Genomic DNA, 24,705 nt, shown 5'->3' on the forward strand with positions numbered 1-24,705 from the left:
GCATCGAGATTGTAGCCAATCTCCCAGCCTTGCCAGCCACTCCCTCCTCTCCTGCCCTGTGATCTTGCTGCCTCTGCCCAGCTCTCGCCTCCTTGCCTCACAGTGTGTCCAATCGGCGACCCTCCACACTGTGAAGGGAAGATGGAAAGGGCTGGACAGTACAGTCTTAGAAGTAATTCATGACTTCTAATTGGCAGTCCAGTTGGCCCTCATTGACAGCACTCGAAGAAGGGGAAATTTCCTCTTAATATCTGGGGGGGTGTTAGGAAGGATCTACAGGTTTCTTTGACAGGAGGTTTTTTTGAAGGTGATGTATTTCTGGTTGCTTTGGAAAGCTCTACAGATGGGATGTCCTTGACTATTCTTACACTGTAAACTCTCAAACTAGCCTTGCCTCTGTGAAGGCCCTGTAACTGTCATCGCCTGCTGAGGACTCACTCACCTGCAGTATCTCTGTCTCAACAGGCTTTGAGAGAGCTGCCTGGGAATCGGGTTTGCACTAAGTTTTATCCCAACAGGATCTCTAAGAGTTGCAAGAACTTTGACTCAAAACTAGCCCTTGGGACAATATGCAGTCCTGGTTTCCAGACTACAGGCAGAAAAGCAGACAGGAAGGCACCTGAGAGGCAGGTCTGAAAAAATGAGAGCTGCGAGTCAGCCACAGTAAGACTAGTGGGTCTTAGGATTTGAGGAGCATCGATCCGCAAAGGTGGAGCAGCTCCTGTTGTCCTTGGGGAAGACAGACTTGGGATTCGGTCACCCCACAACAGGTGCACTGACATTAAGTCAATTTCGTTAAGTTCTTCTTATCACAGGGAGATATTAATGAGTAAGGATGATTTCCCCATAGCAGGGTTTTTTTCTGGTTTGTATTGTTTTTAAAGGCCTTCTTGAGCTGAGGAATGTGAACTGTAGCTCTTAAAAATGTGTCATTTCTGAATCTAGGTTTTGTTCCACAGTTCACTGAGCTAATGTGCACGGCTTTGCAGGGTGAGTGCCCAGTGACGGGGACCTTGGCCTGGGTCCCAAGGTCTGTTAGAGTCTGGGGTTCTTGTGAGCCATGGGAAAAGACACCCGGCCATTCCCAAGAAGCAGTATGCTGCTGCTTGCTCTCTAGGAGCTAGTAGGAGCTCAGGAGAATACGACCACCAGGAAATAAACCTGAGGATGGAGATGTGTAGCTGTCTGTTTGTATGAAACTTAACTTCAGAAACTTCCGACATTACCGTCTCTGGTTTAAGTGCTTAAACGTCTGTGTGCCCTTAAAAACAGACAAGAAAAACTTAGTTAAAATTTCTAAATCCATAAATAATGGATTGTTGAACACTTAAGCATTGCTGGATTGGCAGGGAGGAGTTAGCCAATTTTCTGAAATGGGCTTTTAAAGAGATGTGTGTTAAGATGCAAGGCTAACTCATAGACTGGAGGGGGGGTGGTTTCTAGTCATCAAAGCAGCAGAGCTGTTTTCTTGGTATTTGGCACTGTGTGCTTGCAGTGGTGTGTTTAATGTATATATACAATGTATATATAGAATATACATAGGGAACTAATTTTTACAACTCCATATTCTAATCAGACTTCTTGGCATACCAATTTTTATTAGGAAAAAGTATACTTAATTTGGGAAATTGGTACTGCTTTGCTTAATATGTGCTTAATAACTTGTTTAATATTTTAAAAGTAATTTCCTTTGTACATTCTTTTACAAATATTTTCATCAAAACCTACTTTGTTGGAAGTAGGCCTGTGATGACAAACTGTAAAGCAGTCTTTGTGTAGTGGTAATTTTAAAAAGGACTTTTAAAAGTAAACTGAAAAAATTTTAAGTTATCCCTAAAAGCCCTCTATCCAAACACAGATGCTATCATTTATTTCCACCCCCTTTCACACGCACTTCTTTCATGATTGTGTCTGCAGTGGACATGCAGTGGTGCCACCCATTGTAAAGCTGGACAACCTGGAGCTCGGTGGGCCCAGAGAGGATCAGGTATGCCCGTCCCCTGCTGCCCTCCTACAGAGCCAGCTGGATCCAGCCTTCAGCTCACTGTGGCTGTCCTCACTTCTTCAGGCTGCAGTAGAAGCGGATAGGGGTGTCTCTCTCTGACCTTTGACGTTGCTGAGCCTGGATTCAGTAGTGGGCAGTTGGTGCCACTTTGGAATGAGATCTAACAGAATCCTGTGTCACTTCCTCAGACTGTTCTTGCCTGCTTTTTTAATCGTGTATTGGCTCCAGCTGCCAAAAGCCTTCCCCAGGAAATGGCCTGAGATTCCCTTGGGCCTCTGTTTTACTGTGCAAATATCGCCGCCTCCCCACAGGTCTGTCTGCCTGGTGTCTCCGTCCTGTATGCTGAGCATATGCTCACCTGGTAGATTCAGAACGCATATCTGAAAATGCTCCTCTGGACCCTAATAGCTTACTTTCCTCTCTGATTGGCTCCTTGGGTTCATGGACAAGAACAATGTAAACCAGGTTGAATCCAGCTAAGAAAACTGGAGATGCTCAGACCTTCCCTAGCCCAGGGACCATGATTTTTGGACATGTCGTATGGCTGTGTGTGGGGAGTTACGGCCTAGAGTGTTTGTTGGCAACCAGTGTGTCCTCTGAATCCCCAAAGCCTGAGCGGGCCCAGACCTGGCCCAACTCTTTCTAAGGTGGTTTGACCACCTTTGTCATTGCTCCCCTTGGCCAGGTAACATTTTCCCAAGGCCCCGAACGAGGAGCAGCCTGGTAGACGGTGGACTGGGTGTGGATAAGGCTTCCGTGCTGTGAAGAGCGCCTGTAAATAGATCACCTCATGAATGGCCAAGATGCTGTAACGTAGGCGGGTGAATACTGACATGTAAGTAGCTGCTCAGAGACTGCAGTGCGGTCACTGCAGAAGTCAGTACCTTCTGTTGTTCTTGGGGCCCAGAGACAGACTCTGAAGCCGCTTGCTCCCAGGTGGTTTCTAGAGCCCCACGGCGCGGGGTGGCTGATGGAGAGGCATCGGCCCGCTTCCCTGCTGGAGGCGTCCGGAGCCCTCCTCTTCCCCAGGCATCCTGCCTCCTGCCCAGCCGTCAGGGCTCTCCTCCCTGGGCTGCAGACCCTAGTCCACTTCCAAGTCTCTCCCCAGACAAAGTGTGGAGACAGATGCCACGAGAACAGGAGTTCATGTCTGTCTCAGCTACAGCTGGAGGGCGTGGTTGAGTTCTGGAAGAGGCCCACGAAGGCTGTGGCTCCTCTGGGCCCTAAGCTGCCACAGCCGTCTTCCGCCTGCCACCCTTTGCTAATTTCCTATCTCTACAGTACGATCGCTTCTGACTTCTGAGGCCATGAAACTTTGGACTCTAACAGTGTTCACAGCTTCTGCCGTGCCTGCATGTCTTTCTGACTGAAGCGGGTTTTCTTGGCTTGTTCACCAGCTTCAGCATGAGCATCAGCTCGTGGGAGGGCTTTTAAAAGGCTGCTGGGTCCCTTTCCCAGATGTGCCGATGCCGTAGGTCTGGGGTCAAGAACGTGCATTTCTAATAAAGTCCCAGGTGATGTAGATGTACTTCGAGAACAACTGTCCTCAAGCAGTAACACCCATGAAGTTGCTAGTGATTTTTTTTCTAATACAAAACATACAACTGTAAATGATACATGTTCCTTTGGATGGCACCCCCAAATCCTTCGAATCATGTTGAGAAATGCTGCCTTTGGCTAAACAGAGGGCAGCTTTGGCCTCCCTGTTTTAGGCTCTGCACTGTGCTGTCCCAGCCCAGAGTCAGTCTGTCCTGGGGACTAAAGGCGGTGTCCTCAACAGCCTGTTAGGAGGATGGGGGTTTGGAATGCTCAACCTGCAGCCGTTGGCTTAGTTCGTTGCCGCCACCCTGCTTCTCCTTGGGAAGGTTTCTCTGCAGGCACCATCGCAGAGACTTCTTCCAGCCTGAGATCTACAGTCACGACAGAGGCAGCCCTCTGTGTAGGGCTGGCTCCAGCTCAACTTCGGCTCTCAGGAGTGGGACTGTACGGCCTGCCTAGGACACTAAGCCCTGCTCTATCTGAGCGTGGCAGGACCTGGTGGGTGCTAGGTTCCTCCCCACTGCCCTACGGACCCACGAGGAGACAGTTTAGGATGTCTTCTCAGCCGACGTCTGCTGAGAAATCCAGTTTCCTGAGAGTAGCATTTCCCTCTCTAGACTCAGGAGGATTGACTCTTAACTGCTTGCCAAGGAGATGGACCATCTTTCCCGACGCAAGGTAAACAAACCTCTCATTTTGCTTTCCACTTCTCCGGTCATCCTCCTTTTGCATCAGGTCTGAGAAACTTTCCCCTGACCTGTCTGCGGTGGCTCTTTCTTCCACGTTGTCAAGTTTTTCTCTCACATCATCCACTTTATAAGGGAGAAAGCTGACTTCTCCAACCACATGTGAGCTTTTAAAAAAGTCTTTATTACCTGTCATGCAGGAACCCCAGAGAAAGGTTGGTGGATGATGGCGGTTCTTCATAGTGTTTACCTCACAGTCATGCCCTTATTAACTGATTACCTGTTCCTAACTTTTGCAAAGCCATGGCATAGTGGCCAAGTCCTGTGCTCCGGACGCCATGCTGCCTGGGTTTGAATCCCAGTTCCACCCAGCTGTGCGAGCTGGTAATTTCCTCCACCTCTCAGGAAGAAGGATTTGGACCTGTCACATTCTCAGACCAAAGACTCACATCTGGTTCTCAAGTTTCCATGAAACACTGGAAGAGGGGGGCTCAGCTGGGAGTCCTAGCAATTAACCTAAAGAAGCTGCATGGCCCACGAGAGCCAGTGAGCTGTAAAAAGAACATCTCAGAGAAGAGTGGAAGGGATCCCATGTAACACTCAGAATGAAGAAAGCTAAAAAAGACCAGTCAGGATCCGAATGTATCACAAGATAAAATGGGGCATGGTTTGCTCTGAGCAACTGACAGAATATGAGGGGAAAAACCAATCCATTTAACCTCAACTCTAAGAACATTCTCTTTTGATGGATGCAAAAGTCAAACCTTGAGAGGAAGAAATATAATCTCTACACACTGCCAGCTCCAGCTCTGAATACTATTCACACCATTGTAACAGTTCACATACTGTTTATCCGTTTTCACCTTTAAAAGATACCTACGGATGAAGCACAGAAAAGGAGTACTGCACAGGATGAAAAGCCATCTGCTGTGACAGTGTGAAAATGAAAGCAGAGGTGGAGGGTGGGAGACGTCCTGTTGTCAGTACAGAGGACCTGACATGAGGGCCACAGTTGATGGGACTACAGTTAGGGTTATTATTAAAGATGAAGAGAACTGTAAAAGGTAGGCTGGAAGTAGCAGTGTGAGCCAAGTTCTGATTTGTCACAGCGGGGAGTTAGTTATGAGGTCTTACAGTTGATGTATCAAGAAGATGAAGAATTAAGTGGTAAAGAATTAAAAGATTATAGGCAGTACTAGTTGAAAGGTGTTGCCTCTGGAAGGGCAGAGACGTGTTTGCTCAGATACAAGCCCTATTTACTAATTAATTAGACTTTTACCACACGCAGCTAATAGTCTGACTGAATGCCACATTCATTATGCCCCACAAATAAATGAAATAACGAAGTAAGGCCCAGTGTGGATAGGGATGTGCTACAGAAATCAGCACAACCTTTCCGACAGGGTAATTGGCCCAATAATTCCACCTTCAGGAAACAGACGTAGACAAAGATTGGCATATATAGGATGTCCACCTCAAGAATTATTTATAAAATAAAAAATCTCTACATGTCCAACAATGATTGTATAGTTTGGTAGTGATATATCCAAATGATAAACGATGTATAACCACTGAAAAATATATTTGCCCAGTAAGTGTTTTAAATGTTAAAAGGTTTTTAAAAAAGCATATAAAATTGTATTTACAGGGACTTCCCTGGTGGTCCAGTGGTAAAGAATCCGCCTTCCAATGCTGGGGACTCGGGTTCGATCCCTGGTGGGGGAACTAAGATCCGATGTGCCCCGGGGCAACTAAGCCCGCACGCCACAACTACTGAGCTTGCGTGCCTCAACTAGAGAGCCAGCCTGCCGCAAACTACAGAGCCACGCACCACAACTAGAAAAGAGAAAACCTGCACGCCACAACAAAGATCCTGCATGCCGCAACTAAGACCCGACGCAGCCAAAAAAACTAAAAATTTTTTAAAAAAGATTATTCGAATAATCTAAACTTTGTTTAGGCAGGAAAGAAGAAAATTAATCAGAATGCTTAAACAAGGTAGGAGTATGGATGATTTTTTATTTCCAAATCTTTTCCTGTATTTTCCACAAGGAAAATACACATAAAAGAGGAGATACGATCAAACAGCAGGGAGATTCAGTGGATCCGACACAGACTCTCATGAGGAACTTTGCAATGACATTTGCCCCATGTCTAAAAGTGTCCTGAGAGTGAGGGCCTTGCCTAGGCCAGGACTCCTCCAGAGTCTTCCCACCTACCAGGGCTGCGACGTAGGCTGGTAACACAGGGCAGTGTTCCATACTGCTCTGTAACAAACACTTCCTCCCCACCAGGTCCCCACCCCCCAACTTAATTAAACTAAGTACTTTGTTGTTTTATTCTTAAAACTATCGTGAAGTTAAGTAGTAGTACCCTCATTTTTCATAAGAGTAAATAAAAGCGTAGCAGTCAAGGCATTTGTTCAAGGCCTCAGTCAGTGGCAGAGGTGGAATTCAAACCCAGGTTGGCCTGGTCCCAAAGTATGAGCCCAGCTCCTCCTGCACACGAAGAATTGGCACCACCATTGAGGAACGGTCACTAAGACTTAGCAAAACACACCACAGCAGCTCCAGCCTGCCATCTCTTAAAATCTTTACAAGCTAGATATAAAAACTGTCTTAGATGGAATAAGAAATCTCACTTTAGAACATTTTAAAACACCATTAACAAAATAATTCATGAATTATGCTAGAGTAAAAGTATAGAAGTGCCAGCCTTCCTGTTCAGAAACTTTAAAAAGGTGCACTTACAAAGAGAAACCATCTTCCGTTCAACTGTTTTAACTGAGGAAGGAAAAAAATGCAGAACTTAGAAGACTGATCAAGATGCTGAAACAAGGGCCCTCCAGAACAGTAACTATCCCTGCATTTACTTAACTGTTAACCAACAGCTTTAGCAAGCACAGAGCCAAATACGTAGATAGTTTAAGAGCTTATCTGAGCGCCAAACATAAACCATCACCAATTCTGTTTGCCATTTCAGACTTTTCACCTGTATTAAATTATGTTCACAGTTGAAAAATGGATCTCGGTGCTATCTCAATATCTGCCTACCAATGACCACTTTTAAGCCATGCAGTAATTATATGATTTAATACTTCCATTACTATGTCAAAACAAAAATAATTATTAGGTTGGTGCAGGTACACTAGATTAAGCTGGAAATCTCTCAAGCAACACAACACAACCAACATGTGACGAAAATAAAGCATTCAAGTCAGGTGCCTGAGATTTGAAAAAAAACAAATCCACGTAATCTGCGCAGAATGAGATTCCAGTCTAACTGCACTAAGTGGACAGTTGCAGCATACATAGAAACCGTGCCTCCCCAAATGTCGACAGTCTGATTCTTTACCTCCTAAAGATAAAGGCCATGGAACCCCTGGGCCCAGTGCAGGGAGCAGCCAGACTGGCAGCCTTTGCCAAGACGGACTGACACCTGTAGGCTCTCCTAGACCACAGGTTCTAAGATGCCACCGCTTGAAAAGTTCCTTGTAACCTCTGATCTTCAGAGAAGACAGACATTGTAAAAAAAAAAAAAAAGAGCAAACACCTGCACTGTCTAAAGCAGTCCCAACAGCCTCGTGAAGCCAGGCAGAGCATTTCTTTTCCAATTCAGAGGAAACCATCTACCTAAAGTTCATGCTGCCGCCCAGGAACTGGTCTAACTAGAAAGTTCTAACAGATGAGCCCCAAGCCTGCAGTAATTGTTCCCTCTCCCTTGTGAAAAAGACTAAGTAACCTGAGTTTGAGTTTAGAAATTAGGATTTTATGGAGTCCAGGAGAGGAAAAATTAAATTCTTCATTATAAAAATATCAGCACCAAAAGCCTGTCCTTAAGATGTTCTTAGATACATATTTTAGGGCTCTTTTTTTTTTTTTTTTTTATTGCTGATTACAGATTTAAAACTATGAAATGTGCATTTCTTGGCAAGTTACACAAGTGATTTCTTTGCTTACTGACATTTCCAATAAAAGCTTAAGGAAACAGACAAAAACACAAAGGACAAGAGAAATACGAACAGCCTCAAAACAAAAGAATTTAGTAACAGAAAAAAAATCTCCCCAGTTAAGTGTCTGTCAAAATTTTAGAATTATCAAAACTGTGCAAATGCTCAAATCAATGTCATATACTAAGCTAGTAAAACTTGTCTTTGTAGCTGCAAACTGTAAAAGTCACCCACTTATATTTGTGATCACACAAACCACCTAATTTTCTCAAGGTTCAGCTTAAAGCAACATTTAATAGACAAGTTCAAAAGGAACACTTGCTTTAACACAGCTGTGCTCAGACGTCTCCACGATGTCCTCAGAAACCATCCTGGACTAAGCCAATTCAAAAAATACAGTTCAAAGCAGCGTCACGCTAGCCGCCTGAAGGTATCCTTGGAGATACTGGAGCGCTTCTGCGTTGAGGCTGGTGCTCACCATTGAGGGAACCTACAGAAGATGGGCAGCACACATACAGCTGTTAGAGATCCCAACGTACAAACACAACGCCCCCGTCCCTCCCGCCTTTCTACGGGGGAGCTGCCACAGCGCTGAGAAGGGCAGTCCATCACCAATAATTGTTTAAGGGATCCCCAAGTAACTCAGCTGCTTTCATGCCTTCAAAAATGGGAAGATGAATGACAGAGTTCTTCGACAACAAAGACACTTACCCTTCCTGGACAGGCAGTAGACAATTTGTGAAGCGACTGTGCCAGGTGAATTCTGGGGTTGTTCACCATTTGACCTACAGGATCATGCTCTTTTTTCCCAGCGAATGCCAACTGTGAGAAGGCAGTCTGGTATCCTGGTGTATCTTCTATGTCAATAAAATGTTCTTCATCAGGAATAGTAGTATCTTCAGGTAACTCAAATAGGCCAATCAGAGACTGTAATAAAGGAGTCCTGGATTGGAAGATGACAAAAGACTGAAGTAACTACTTTGAAGTTTAAACAATAAGGAGCAACTTCCTCAGAGACGTAAAACTGTAGACTCATAGTCTCAAGAGTAATAAGGGATCTTTGAAATTACGAATGACACAGTGCTTATGCCTAACCAGAAACCATTCTTCAATTCTTTTGGCCGTAGCACCCCAATGTCTCTTTCCCCAGAACTGCCAAAGCTGGCTGTGTGACCCAGGCCTGGCTAATTAGAAGGTCATATGGTGTCAAGCCAAACCAAGGCGATCCGATGCTTCTAAGTTAGAAGAAATAAGCTTCAAGTTGTCACATCACTTGATGGGAAGGCTACCTGAGTGAAACCATAGTAAGGGAGAGGCAAAAGGTCAAGAAAAGCTAGGTCTGCACATCGAGCTAGACATCAAGCACAAGCACATAAATCTTCTCTTGGCCTATTCAGTTTCTCCTCTTAAGGACTTAGGCCGGTTTAGTCGAGTGACTGTCATAAAAATCTTAGAGATCACCTAAACCAGGGACTTTCACCAGGCTTTTCAAAGGGGTCCATGAATTCCCCCACAAAAGAAAGTTAATCAGGGGACTTCCCTGGAGGTCCAGTGGTTAAGACTCTGCACTTCCACTGCCAGGGGCATGGGTTTGATCCCTGGTCGGGGAAACTAGGATCTCACATGCTGTGCAGCACAGCCAAAAAAAAAAAAAAAAAGAATCAGGAAACAAGATCTTTCTAGGTAGGCGCAGAAGAACCCACAAGTCATGTCTTGGATCTCATGGTTGCTAGGGGGAAGGCTAAGGTCAGAACCAAATTCTCTTGGCTCCCAAGAGAATAAGCTTGGTTAATTTTGTAGTCATAGGGGAAAGAAACTGTAATTTCCAAAAAACTTTAGAATGGAGTACTTACCATAGCTTGGTATACTCTGTATCCATCATTGGGGGACATTCTGTTAGTAATTTGGTTATGCCAACCGCACAAATCTTTTTCTCTACATTTCCAGATACTTTCTGAATTTCAGGAATAATGATTTTTTCCAAAACCATTCCAAACATTCTATGAATCAATGCAAAATAAATTCATTCAATATTTCATTATAGTGGTAGTCTAATTTAACAGTGAGATGCTTACATTATTTATGCTCAGTGACTCCTTATGAATATAATGAAATACAAAATAAGGCTGTTAATTTTGGTCAACTGAATGGAAGACCTAAAAATGACAAAACAAAAAAACATCAAACCTCTATTCTGTGACCAACTGCCATCATCTTTTGTGAATACTACCTTAAGCCTATGCTCAAGGAAAATCTTTATAGCCATTTTTTTGGTCTTGTATGTTCTTTCAAATTACTCATGAAATCTTTGAAAAATTAGAAATCAGAAAACAGATAAGCAAGAAGAAAAAAAGAATTACCATCACCCCACCATCCAGCATTAACTAGTTTTAACATTTTTGGATTATAAACTTCCCAACTTTCTATGCTTACATACCTTTAAGTATGTAAATGTTAATGGCTGTATTTTAAAAAAATGATTTGGCCTATGATTGTTGTTGCAAACATCCTAGAAGTAAAGTTTTTTATAATTCTAAATGGTGTAAAATTCTCAATTTATACTCTCATTATTTTATTAAGAATTTATTTTATTAAATTCTTTCAAGTGGAAATAGTAGATATCAAAGAGCATGGACATTTTGATGCTCTAGATAACAAGTGCAGATTTTTTGCTCTACAGAAAGACCATACCAACTTAGGCGCCACCAGCACTGAATGAAACTGCTGATTTCCTCACGATTTCCTACAGCTCGAAAAGCATATTTTCTGGTACTTTTCAGGTTAATTCATTTTTTTACATTTCAGTCAATCTGGAATTATTTTTGGTACAATACAGATGCAGAAAGTTTTTCTCCAAGGAGTTGTCCTCTATCATTCCTTTCCATCCTTCCTTTCCCTACTACATGGGAAATGCTGCCTAACTACATTTTTATGCATATATACTAAGTCAAAAGCAAAATTTCACTGATCCAAACTATTTTCATTTGAAAAATCACAGTTGGCCCTAACAGAGGCAGGCTCCCGGAGACAATGCCAGCTGTCTAACACAACATAGAACACTGGCTGTAGGGAATGCCGGGGGATGGGGCAGGGGGCGGGGGGAGACCTTCGGGAATTAGGAAAATGTTTGCAGGTATTTCCTTCTTTACAACCCAACCCCCCAAGAATATTTTGGAAACCACAAAGATAACCATCACTGTGCATCAAGAACTATAAAGTCATCTATAAAATAGAGACTAAGAGGTCAAATGTTTTGCTTTTAAAAACAGGATAATAAATAATGAAAACAGACTTACTTTGGTTGTATACCATCAAATATTTCTTGTAGTGCTAGTGCCCCGTATTTTATGCAATACAAGTTAATAAAGACTAAGAAACCTGTTGAAAGGAGGTGCAGAGTATCAATACAGAGGACTCACTGCATTAAATAAGTGATTTAGTGAAAGTCTGCCAAATGAAATATTCACAAATCATTAAAACCCAATGACTAACTTTGGCATCAATACTGGCCTTCTAATACAATTTAACATACAGAATCTCTGCCTTTATAGTACAGGCATAAAAAGGCTTTACATACAGTCTCTGATTTATATTTCTTTATGATACTTCTATTAAAAATGTTTTGATATTTAAACTTACAGACCTCTGGAATACAATATATTGAAACTGATTTAGTGCTTGAAGAATACGAGCATCTTAAAATATTTTATATATAAAATTTATAACTGTTAAAAGGTTTATATGTACATATAAAGTCTAAGGGTTTTTAGCCTCTTTCCTTATTTCTGTAGTAACACCCAAATGATTTTACTTACTCTTGATAAACTTTGTTGTTTTGGAATTCTGAAGTCTTTGGAATAGTAGAATGAAGATTTGCTTCCTGTATTGGTCAACTGACTCACTAAAGAAGTGAATAAAAAAGCAACAATATAAATTCAGCATTTTTCTGAGTACTTAACAGAATCCTCAATTAAATGTACAATGAGGTTATATTCATACTCACGGAGGCATGTGCTCTATTATACTATTTAGAAGATAAAAACCTTGGTGGTCATTGGCTTTGGATGCAATCAGCTTCTGGAAGACACCTAATAAGCCAGGCTACAACAAATTAGATTAAATAATCAGTTAAAGAAGCAAGGATTAATTGTTCCAAAAGTTAAACAGGTGATATATTTTGGAAAAGGGTGCATGCTGTAATAATCTAACACTTTCTCTTTTTCTTACTTCTGAAGTGTAGAGGGGAAAAAAAAACCCCACCACAATAAGCCTTTAAAGTTAAGTTCCTGAAATTAACCTATTTGGCTCTTATTCTTTTCGTTTCTACCAGAGATAAATATGACTAAAGGATACCTAGTTCTAATAAAATATACATTTATGTTTTCTACTAATTAATTCTGTTACATTTTCTAATTCCCTTTTTATTAAGAAATTTAAAAAAATTTTAAATTAAAAAGAATCTGCCATCCCTAGTTTCTCTCAGTTACCTTAGGAAATTACAGTTACATCAAAATCTGACTCACAATTTTATCAGCTGCAGCACTTGCTATTGTATTTGAACCTCGTTCTAAGAATGCTTGGAGAAGCCTCACTAGAGCAGGAATATTTCCTGTTCTTTCCCAAAGCACTGGCTGAAGGAGATGAGGAAATAAGGCCATATAGGAAGACGGGATGTCAGTTTTGTGTGTTTCCAGAAGCAAAGACATCACTTGAAAGACATATGGAATAAATTCTGTTGATAAAAGTAAAAACAGAGCTGTCAGCTTCAGAATTAATGCTCTGACACAAAAGGCACGTATCTCTTAGGCAGACTGCATTTTATAATCACTTGAATAATTTTATTCAACTACAAAGAAAATAACTTTCTTTTACTTACCTTGTACATCATTTTGTAAAATTTCAGTAAACACCAGAAACAAAGCCTCCTCAAAATTTACAACAGCAGCAGGGTTAGCCTTGCAAGTTATTCTTATGGATAAACATATTGCTTCAAACATATAGTGATTAAAGTGAGGTTTGCTTGGGTTCTGAAATTAAAAAAAAAAAAAGCTTATGACTCTAATAATCCAATTGACTATATTAAAAATAACCTAAAACACATTTAACCTTACTAAAAACACATTAAAAGAGATGCCATTTTTTAAAAAAAATCAATATTAAAAAACCCCCCACAAATTACACTAAAAAGCCTGCATATATGTTAAAATTTTACAGTGACTTTAAAATTCAGAAAATGAAGTAATACTAATACCTGTTGGGATTTTTTTTTTTTTTTAATGAGCAAAAGTCTACTTGTGAAAAAATACTTCAGAATCACGAGGCGGCGACTACACAAGCCCAAGCTCCCAGTGCTCGCGAGGCGCTTTCTTAAACCTGTGCGCTCTCCTAGAGCCGCCACTAGATGGCGGTGGGAGAAACGAGCTCTCCTAGAGCCGCCACTAGACGGCGGTGGGGGAAACGAGCAGGGACATAAAAGGCCTGACTCTGCCACTAGCCGTGTGTGGGACCTCAGGCAAACCTTAACCTCTGTGGGCCTCAGTATGTCCGTATCTGCACAATGACAATCCTTCATATCAGTGGTTTTCAATTTTCTTTTTCAAACAAAATCCTTCTTGGAAGGTGACCATATGAAGCTGATGAACTCAGAAGCTGAGTGTGTATGTACAGGGGCAGGTGAAAGTGGAGAGGCCCTACTTCTCTTTTCTCTCAATTCCCCAAAACCCAAGTAGGCCCAAGGCCCTTACCCAGAATTCGGTGGAAATAGGATCACTATTCTCAAAGCCTCTCTATTACTTCCTATGACTTCATCTCCTTTTCATAGAGTAATTAAGAATAAGCGTCTACAAAGGAATTTTATTGGCCTTAAACTGATTTTTTTTATTTTCTAAAACTTGGTATTAATATTTAAATATGGATCAAAATATCTAAAATCTTTGATCAAAGAAAGTGAATTTTATTTTTGGGGAAATGAGTCAGGAAGAACAAACACAAGGACGTCAGTCGTCATTCTGTATTAGTCTGAATAGCTTCTTTTGTGTCCATTTGGTGCAAAGCCTACTTCTTCCATCTAAGATCATTTCAGATTGTTTGTACTTTCTCAATTCTCTTCAATGAACCCGTTACTTTCTAAAGCAAGAATAAAATGTTTTAAAGTCTCTGAGCTTACACTTAAAGGAGAGTGCTGCCAAGGCTCCCATCTCTGTCACCCCACACTTTCAGAATCACACATTAACTGCTGGTCGGGAAGAAGTCACAGAGATCTCCCTGTCCGACCGACTGCCAGGGAGTTCTGAGGCTCAAACAGTTTGAAGCATTTAGGTTAAAAAGCAACTGCACTTTCAAAACTGGTTCTGTTACCTTACTAACAGCTAATAGCTTCTGTGTAAGCTGAGTGATGAGAGTAGGGATGTAGGGGATTATGGCTTCTTGTAGGAGGGAAAAACTTCTCATGATAGCTGTAAAATATAAAAAGAGCAAAAACAAATAGTTTAGTTAAACTTCAGAATAAAACAGTGATTAGGGGGAGAAAAAAGTCCACTGATTCATAAACTAAAATCTTAAGACTCTTAAACAACCCCCAGATAGCTCTCTACATTTAAAAATAATCTAAATTTCCCTCCCTTTTAAAATTAGGCCAACAATTGGCAACAAAATTTAGCTGGGAAGTGTTATTTCCAGAAGGCTTAAGGGACAATAAAAAATAATGAAGTGGCTAAAGAAGCAGACAAAGAGGAGGCAGGTGAAGTAGTGGACGGACACAGGGGAGCAGCAGGTGGAAGGGGGCCTGTTTTGAGTCTCCTTTACTTAGAAATCAGTGGCATGAAATTTTACCGCTAGCCTATTAGAAGTATGATCACAGCCTACCAGAAGCTGAAAGAAAAGGCCACTTGCCCATCTCCCCCCAAAAGAGAGACTAGGAGCCTGAGAAAAATCCAAAAATACACATAAAGCTATGGAAGGCCCATATTACAGAATTAACTGCTCATTAACAGACACCTAAAAACATTGGGCATAGGAGAGAAATACATTATTAAGCTAAGAATACATGATGGCTATTTTTGCACAAACAGAATAGATGTTAACTAAGTAGAGCACCTACCATATGCTAGGCACACAGGATAGAAAGTTATCCTTTCTTGCCTCCTAAACTTTGCAGTGATGCCAAAGACTCACCCTCCAAGTAGCTAACTGCTACCTATCCTGCACCTCAGCTTAGATATCACTTGCTAGAGAAAGCTGAGGGTTACAGGGTGGATCAGCGCCCCTCCTCTGGGCTGGCACAGAATCCTCACATTCATTCACACAACAGTATTTATTGGGAAGCTGTTACATACTGGGCGCTCCTGCAAACCCTAGGAGCACAGCAATGAAGACCACGGACCAGTCAGCCACCTCACAGAAATGGACATTAAACAAGAGTACTCACACATCACTGCTGGGAGAAATACAGTGCTGAAAACACAAACACACCTAGGTAGACAGACACAGACACAGACAGACAGACAGACAGACACACACACACCCCATGGGTCCTGACCAAGCCAGAGGCATTGGGAACAGTTTCTTTAAAAAGCATGTCCTATGAGTCATCCACCATGCTAGACTCTTGGAATGCAACCGCGAGTAAGACTAAGATTGTCCCAGAGCTGTTCCCAAGACACTCTCCTAATGGAGCACCTGGCAGATTGTTACAGCTGCCTGTGTCCTTGGCAGTATTTCTATGAAGGCAGGATCTGTGCGGGGTCTATCAAATACACCCAGGTTTCACACCAAGACCTAGCAGAACATGCCGTCAATAAATGTTGTCTGAGCTCATCTTTGCCCTCAAGAATTTCAACCTATGAAAAGAAAAAAGGAGTTTGCTACCTTTTCTTCAGTAAGAGGAGTTCTATATCAAGTTAGGGTAAAATTTTTTCTGAAAACACTTACCAACAAACTAAACTATTTTTCATTTAAAAATATCGAAACCTACCTAATTCTTGACAAACAGTATCTGGTTCCTAGACTACATAACCTGAAGTACAACTCAAGAGTGTTTACCACCCCTGTAGTCTGAGATTAGATACTTATAGTCTATACACCAGGGAAACGGCCTACCTTTCATAATATATTCATTTTCTGAAGAGCCAGGAAGTGTGAGAGCTTTGAAAAGGTTTGTTAGCAGAATCTCAACAAACGGTGCGATTTCTGCAGCTGTAAAGCTATAGATGAAAAAACAGCTTTCAGTCACTGCCAACTCTTGAGCTTGTCACTTTGGAACACCCTTCGCAACTACTAAATCACACTTCTTGGCATAAAAGTGAGCCATCTCCCACCACTGACAGTCGGCAGACAGCTTAGGAAAATAATGCTTTAAAAGTGCTCATGTTACGTTCCTAAGAAGGCATATCTGGGACCAAACACAATTAAACAAACCCCAAACCAGGCAAACCCAACATTGTCTACGGCTGTTGAGGTCATCCCTGGTTCACATCTGTCACCATCGAGAACAGAGCCCGGACTCTCAGTCAGCTAGCTTTCCTGGAGGTGGAGCAAGTTCGGAACCGTTTTCTGCATAAATTCTGGGCCTGAAGACAGGTACTGGCTTAACTCGCCTAAAGGATAACCTTTCAACCCTTAATTGGCCACTGAGCATATCTGTACTTCAAGTTCTTGATGAAGAAAAGAACCTAGAATGTTTTCCATCTCTTACCCAAAGCTCAGTTTCAAGAAATAACACTGTTGAAGAAAAGGCCTGAAAGACATGCAGACCACCCAATCCTCTGCATTTTATCCTTGGATCAGGCCACAACAGCTACTGCCTTGGACCCTAGAGAATTACTTTCACTCAGCTGTGTCATGTCTCAGCACACAAAAACAGCCAGGTGAAAATAACTCTGTTGCATGATGTTGCTATGAACAGGGCTACTACACAGTATTCCCTTAACAAAGGCCCACTTCTGAGGTGCCTTCTGAATAACTTCTAATTTTAATCTCATGGACATTATGGACATTTTAACTCACCAAGTCTCTCTCTTTGCCTTGGCCGCTAGAGGACTCCACATAAAATCCACAAGTTTCTTTCTTTAACTACTGTACAGGATCCTCTGACACACTTCTGTTTATTAACCTCACACCCCCGTTATTTTCCTTTGCTCCAATTTCCTCCAGTTAACTTTATTGTCATAATGTGTCTACTCTGGCATGCAGTCTCAAATCCTTTTGGAATGAGGCATAGTATAATTGAGTAAAATATACACATTTATTTTTCTAACTACTAATGAAATTATGAATATACTGAGATATCTTTGACCAGTACAGAATGGTCTTCACCCCGAGACGAAACAGTATATTGCATCAAATACTTACAGAGTGGCATTGTTAGGCCCTCTCATAGTAAACAGTCTCTCAAGGGCATGTGCTGCGTAAGTATGAACAACAATACTTTCAGCTTGAAGATGATTAATTAAGAGAGGAATAGAGACTAAAAGATGCTCTTTTGGTACCTGAAAAAAACAATATACATGCTGTAACTCACTGATGCTATCTTGAGTAAAAGACAGCTGTAAGAGAGTGACTTGCTGATTCTAAAAAGTGTGTTTTTTTTCAGCCACTATTACAATGGAGATGATACAGGTGAAAACATCAAAACTTCTACCTTCACATAATGGTTCAACTCACACTCACTTTTCCAATTCTCTTTCTCTGAGCATAAAACTATGGTTAGGGTAAAATAATAATATCACGGAGAAGCAGAGATTTCATTAATCTTAGAACCATACTTTTCACGAGCAAGTATTTCTTAGAAAAGTCATTCAAGCCCTTTGTGCCTCATTTTCTCTTCTTAAAAAAGGGGAGGGATGGCATAAACATAAGCATACTAATCTTCACTAAAAACCTCTAAAACTTTAGCGTATCCTTTAGTCTTTAAAACAGAACAGCGTCACAAGGTTGCATGTAACCCTGGTAGATACCTGTCAAAGACACATAAAAAGTATAAATCAAGAAACTGAAGAATCATCCACAGGAAATAAACTGTGGCATATTCTTATGATAGAATACTACACAGCTATTAAAAATGAACTCTAACACATCTACTAAAAACGTTAAGCACAAAAGAAAACTAGAAATGTAGAACAATACCTATAGTATGGTATCATTTAAATAAATAAAAAACTTAAACCTATGTAATACTATAGAATTTTTGTGGAAACAAACATGTAAAGCCATAAATAATCACTTACACTAAACTCATTCATTATCTCTGGGGAGAAAGAGAATAGAATGGGAATGGGGAGGGCGTACCCTGGGTGCCTCCACTGTGTGTGTAGGTTTAAGTAATTATGGCCTGGAGTTAAGATTTGTGGTGGTTATGTATCATTAAATTATTCTCTATTCCTGCTTGTGTGTTTAAAATAATTTACAAGATGGCTGCAGGGTAATTTGGTGGAGGTATTGGAGGGAGTAAGACGAACTGTGCTGTTTTGTTTTGTCTCACTAAAATTAAAGTGACTTACAGTGTTAAGAATCAGGAGGATTATATAACTAAACAGCAAAAAACAATCCAATTAAAAACTCAGCAGAGGAGCTGAATAATATTTTCCTTTCCTATTTTTTTTGGCCACACCGCATGGCTTGCAGGATCTTAGTTCCCTGACCAGGGACTGAACCCAGGCCCCAGCAGTGAAAGCGCTGAATCCTAACCACTGGACCACCAGGGAATTCCCCTGAATATTTTCCCAAAGAAGACACAGAGATGGCTACTGGCGCATGAAAAGGTGCTCAACATCACTAATCATCAGGGAAATACAAATAAAAACCAAAATGTGGTATCACTTCGCACCTGTTACAATGGCTAGTCTCAGGAAGACAAGAAAACCCCGGTGCTCTGCTGGTGGGAACATATATTGATGCAGCCAGTATAGAAAGAAGTACGGAGGTCCCTCAAAAAATTAAAAATAGAGTTACCATATGGTCCAGCAATTCCACTTCTGGGTATTTATCCAAAGGAAACGAAAACACTAACTCAAAAAGATATCCACACCCCCAAGTTCATAGGCAGCATTAACAATGGCCAAGACTTGGAAGCAACTTAAGTGTCCATCAGTGGATGAATGGATAAAGAAAGTGTGGAGTGCGCGCGCACACACACACACACACACACACACACACAGATGGAATGTTATTCAGCCATAAAAAAAGAAAATCTTGCCATTTGCGACGATATGTATGGACAATGAGGGCATTATACTAAGTGAAATAGAGAAAGACAAACACCGTATATCTCACATGTGGAACCTTAAAAAACAAAACAGGAAAAAAAAACCCAAAACACCAGAAAAACGAACTCCTACGGAGAACAGATTGGTGGTTGCCAGAGGCGGGGAGTGGGTGAAATCGGTGACAGGGGTCAAAAGGTAAAAACTTCCAGTTACAAAACAAGTCATGAGGATGCAATATACAGTGACTACAGTTAATAGTATACTGCATACAGAGAACAGATCTCAGAAGTTCTCATCAACAGAAAAAAAATTCTGTCAATGTGTATAGTGACATGTTAACTAGATTTACTGTTATCATTTCACAATACATACAAATATGAATCATTATGTTGTATACCTGAAATTAATGTCAATTATTTCTCAATTAAAAAAAAAAAAAAGACAAGGCTCACTGAGGGAAGAGTAGATTGGAGTCTCCCCACTCCGGGGGGTGTCTGCTCACTGACAGGCACTAGGTGGTGGAATTTTTCTCTTTCATTCTCTTTGCTGAGGCCCAATAACTGAATGTGTATAAGCCAAATGAGGTGGGATTCCATCATAAGCATTAGCATTGTACTTGACAAACAGTAAAAACTTAGTAAAGGTAAGCTACACTCTTTCTCCATCACAGCTAACTGTCAACATGGTACTCAGCCCTGAAGCAGATAGAACTAATAGAATTCATCTGTCTTCCCTGGGGGGTGGCTGTTAATAAATTTCTATGTGGTGATCTTCAAACAGACAATAACAGATAACTTAATGGTGGAATAACTGGTGGTTTAAAAATGCCCACTGTATTTCCAACATAGGAAACGGAGTACTCCTGCACAAGGGGCAGCCGCAGGTGTGGGTCTGTTTTCCTTTCTCTGGTCAAGGGTGCTACAATTGGCTGGAGCCTGAATGTGATTGATCAAAATGGGGAATGATATGAAGATAAAAGTTTTATAAAGGAGATTTATGTTGTAAAACTAAATACTTCAGGATCCACAAATTCTTATTCAGGGTTCAAACTATTTGGAAAATATATGAATCAAGAAATGAAAAATGTGAAGGGTATTTTGATTCTGAACATGTCTGGGGAGCTGTTGTGAAGAGCTTTAACAAGGAAAGGGTTGTGACCAAAAGACTCCATCAGTGACTTGAGGGGGTGGATCCAGAGTCTCTGTGTACTTGTTGGACTGACTTTTAGCTTTTATTGGTCCAGTGGAATCAATAAAATTGATCGTGCCTGAGAACATATATAGCTAGATGAAATGTCGTCTACCATTAAAAAATAATAATAATCAGAAGGAAATTACATGTTTTCTAAAAATTAAGACCAACAATCAGATGGAAATATGGACAAAAAATATGAATAGATAGTTCGCAGAAATGAAAATGGCCCTTTAAATGGAAAGATGGGGGGGGAGACAAATTGGAAGACTGGCACTGACAAATACACACTACTATATATAACATAGATAACTAATAAGGAACTCCTGTATAGCACAGGGAACTCTACTCAATACTCTGTAATGGCTTATATGGGAAAAGAATCTAAAGGATGGATATATGTATAACTGATTCACTCTGCTGTACACCTGAAACTTAACACAACATTGTAAATCAACTATACTCCAATAAAAACTAAGAATACATAAACGGCAAGATAAGCTTTCAAACTCTAAGAAAAATACAACGTAAAACTACAATAAGATACCATTTCACATCTGTGAGTTTGGCAAAATGGCAAAATTCCAACATCTTTGGGGAAATAGGCGCTATCTTTTTTTAAAAAATGCAACATGTTACAACCCCTGTGGAGATGTGGCAAGATCTGGCAAAATTACGTATAAGTTTACCCTCTAATCTAGTAACGTCACTTCTAGGAATCTATCTCAAAGTTATAATGGCAAAAGCACTATGTGACACATACAAAGCTATTGTTTCAAATAATTAGCATTATTTAAAATAGTGAAAGTTAGAAAACACCCAAAACTTCTACCTCTTGGGGGACTGGTTGAGTAAACCACAGGAGAGCCACCCAGAGTACTATGCTATTTAAATTTTAAAAAAAGAGGGAACTGTGTAAATACTACCATGGAATGACATCCAGGATTTACTAAGTGAAAAAAAGCAAGGTGTCAGAATTCCCTGGTGGTCCAGTGGTTAGGACTCCAAGTTTTCACTGCCATGGGCCTGGGTTCAATCCCTAGTCGGGGAACTAAGATCCTGTAAACCACATGGTACGGCCAACAAAGAAAAAAAACCAAAGTGAAAAATAGCGTGTTTAGCATACTCTCTTCTGTGTAGGAGGAGGGGAAATACATAAATATATCTAGGACAATATTAGGTTATATTTTCAAAATTAACTAATGGAAACATAAACCAAAACTTGGTAAAAAATGGTTACTTTTAGGAAGAGAGAAGGAACAGGGAGGAAAGCTAGACCTTTCTGAATGTACCATGCCTGACTTTGGAGGTATGTAAAGTAACCTTTCTCATGCCCCCCCCCCAAATAAAACAAAACCCCACAAACAGATGAATCTAATTATTTATCAAGTTAATGGCAAAAATGCACAAAGAATAATTTCAAGTTGCTTTAAACATAGTATTTCTTGACTATACATGCCTAATAGGATAATATATGAAGGATATAAAAAAACACAAAGAAATCAAACAGCATTCAGCACTATTACTTTAGTAATAATATTGGTATTATTTATTTTCTGGCTCTCTCCTATGAAAAAGCCTAAAACCAATTTCCCTCGCACCTAGATTATGGTCTCTAAATAAAATTTCCCACCTTCAAGTGTGGCTAGTTCAGGTCTGGGGCAGGAAATGTACAAGATGAACATGGAATATTCTGTCATATATGAAAGAAGGGAAGCTGTTAAAGGCTACTAAGTGTATGTCAAGAGGACACAGGAACCTACATAATGGGGCTCCTACTGGCCAAAGAAGGAACAACTAGAGAGTCAAAAAATCCCTCATTTGTCCTCTGGAGGCTGGTAAGGCACTTAAACTCATTACTCTGAACTGACACAGGGGAAAAACACACAAACATCTATCCTGTTTTTCCCATTCAAGTTGGTAATTAAATAATCTATGAGGCAGTGGTGTTGGTTGTACAAAAGAATAAACATACTAAAAACCACACAAGTATACACTTAAAAATGGTGACTATTAGGTTACCTATATCTCAATTAAAAAATGTGTCAATGATCACATGAGACAGAACCAACCGTAAGCAACGTGTAGACCTTGTTTGGATCCCAAATTTTAATAAAATCACTGTAAAACAGTATTTTTGAGAAACTGAGGAAAATTAATCATGGTCTGACATCCTAATTTTTAATTTTATTTTTTTATACAGCAGGTTCTTATTAGTTATCTATTTTATACATATTAGTGTATATATGTCAATCCCAATCTCCCAGTTCATCCCACCCACCCCCACCCCTGCTTTCCCCCCTTGGTGTCCATACATTTGTTCTCTACATCTGTGTCTCTATTTCTGCCCTGCAAACCGGTTCATCTGTACCATTTTTCTAGATTCCACATTTATGCGTTAATATACAATATTTGTTTTTCTCTTTCTGACTTACTTCACTCTGTATGACAGTCTCTACTGGGATCCTAAGTTCAAGGAGTTATTGTTAATTTTGTTAGATGTGGATATCGAATATGATTGCACAGTAGAAGGGAAGAGAAGCCAGTATACAATAAAACTCTTAAGAGATTAAGTGACATATAACATATAAATGAAAAGCTACTTACTTGATTCCTAAAAATCATAACGTATTTGATACCATCAGCTTTAAGAACAGGAAATTCATTCACTATAAAAAAAAAATTAAAAAGTCACAGTTATTTTAGTGCTAAGGACTGTTAACTCCCAAATTAGTGACAACATTATCAGATTTTAAAAACATGGTTCTGGTAAACAAAATGTCAAGTAATTAAAGCTTAGTTAATTATATAATGATCTACTACACAGCTATTAATACTGGTAAGTTTATAAATAATTTTATTTTTCCCCCTTACCTTTAAGTTTCATTACAAATGAACGTGTGTTACTTATGTAATTGAACAAAAATGATTTGGACCATGAAATAACGACAGTATCTTCTTCCAAAATTGAAGCTATTCTGAATCAAGAGCAAGTCTCTCTAGATGAGCTTGCACTAGTAGTGGGAAGTAAGTTAGTGAAAGGGCTAAAATATCAGCCAATTGTTAAAAGCTCCTGAAGCTGAATGATAGTAACATGTAAGTTCTTTATAATATTATCCCTACCTATTAGTGTATTTAAATTTTCCACAAAGTTTTAGAAGAATATCTCTTGATCAACATATTTTTGTAAACATATGAAAGTATCCTTAGTATTTATTAGTTTCAAGTACTTTAAATTTACTTCAATTTTTAAGAGTTCATTTTTTTTTTAGTATTGGGTTGGCCAAAAAGTTCGTTCGTCCCTTAACATCTTCTGGACAAACCCAAACGAACTTTTTGGCCAACCCAATATTTTATTTTTATTTTTCGCCATGCAGCTTGTGGGACCTTAGTTCCCTGACCAGGGATTGAACCCCGGCAGTGAAGCATGGAGTCCCAACCACAGGACTGCCAGGGAATTCCCAAGAGTTCATTTTTTAAAAAATTAATTAATTAATTAATTAATTAATTGATTGATTAATTATGGCTGCATTGGGTCTTTGTTGCTGCGCGCGGGCTTCCTCTAGTTGCGGCGAGCGGGGGCTACTCTTCGTTGAGGTGCACGGGTTTCTCACTGTGGTGGCTTCTCGTTGCGGAGCATGGGCTCTAGGCATGCGGGCTTCAGTAGTTGTGGCTCGTGGGCTCTAGAGCACAGGCTCAGTAGTTGTGGCACATGGGCTTAGTTGCTCCGGGGCATGTGGGATCTTCCCGGGTGAGGGCTCGAACCCGTGTCCCCTGCATTGGCAGGCAGATTCTTAACCACTGAACCACCAGGGAAGTCCCCCAAGAGTTCATTTTTTAAATGAGAAGGAAAACAAAAACCAAAGTATAACTTCTAGTGCATTATTATATGTACACTAGAAATATACAGTGACAATTTAGTCTCACTTGTTCCTGTTTTCCTTCTACATAAGAGACATTTTCTTTATGGAAAGTTAATTTCACCTAGGCAAGATGTGGGGCAACCATTTGAGATTTTATCCAATAAAGTAACTGCAATAAGGATAGGAGCCACAGTTTTCAGTATCATGGTGATATAGAGCCGCAACGGTACTCATTTTGTAGTTTAAAATAAAAATACAAATAAAAATTGCA

The 24,705-nt window shown here is 40.3% G+C and overlaps 1 protein-coding gene across 2 annotated transcripts in view; it reads right to left on the reverse strand.

Annotated features, from left to right (window-relative positions):
• Positions 1–8,453: 8,453 nt before the first annotated feature.
• CSE1L (chromosome segregation 1 like) overlaps positions 8,454–24,705 on the reverse strand; it is a 40,839-nt gene continuing 24,587 nt past the window's right edge. For both annotated transcript variants that reach the window (XM_061210064.1, XM_061210065.1), the window contains 12 exons: positions 23,179–23,240; positions 17,528–17,664; positions 16,277–16,380; positions 14,537–14,634; positions 13,056–13,206; positions 12,703–12,911; positions 12,183–12,280; positions 11,995–12,080; positions 11,476–11,557; positions 10,033–10,179; positions 8,891–9,122; positions 8,454–8,669 (listed from right to left, as the gene is read on the reverse strand). In XM_061210064.1, coding sequence (XP_061066047.1) covers positions 8,580–8,669; positions 8,891–9,122; positions 10,033–10,179; positions 11,476–11,557; positions 11,995–12,080; positions 12,183–12,280; positions 12,703–12,911; positions 13,056–13,206; positions 14,537–14,634; positions 16,277–16,380; positions 17,528–17,664; positions 23,179–23,240 — 1,496 coding nt within the window. In that variant the 3' untranslated portion in view covers positions 8,454–8,579. The remainder of the gene's footprint in view (positions 8,670–8,890; positions 9,123–10,032; positions 10,180–11,475; positions 11,558–11,994; positions 12,081–12,182; positions 12,281–12,702; positions 12,912–13,055; positions 13,207–14,536; positions 14,635–16,276; positions 16,381–17,527; positions 17,665–23,178; positions 23,241–24,705) is intronic.

This window comes from Eubalaena glacialis, chromosome 13, assembly GCF_028564815.1.
Source record: "Eubalaena glacialis isolate mEubGla1 chromosome 13, mEubGla1.1.hap2.+ XY, whole genome shotgun sequence".
Lineage (NCBI taxonomy): Eukaryota > Metazoa > Chordata > Mammalia > Artiodactyla > Balaenidae > Eubalaena > Eubalaena glacialis.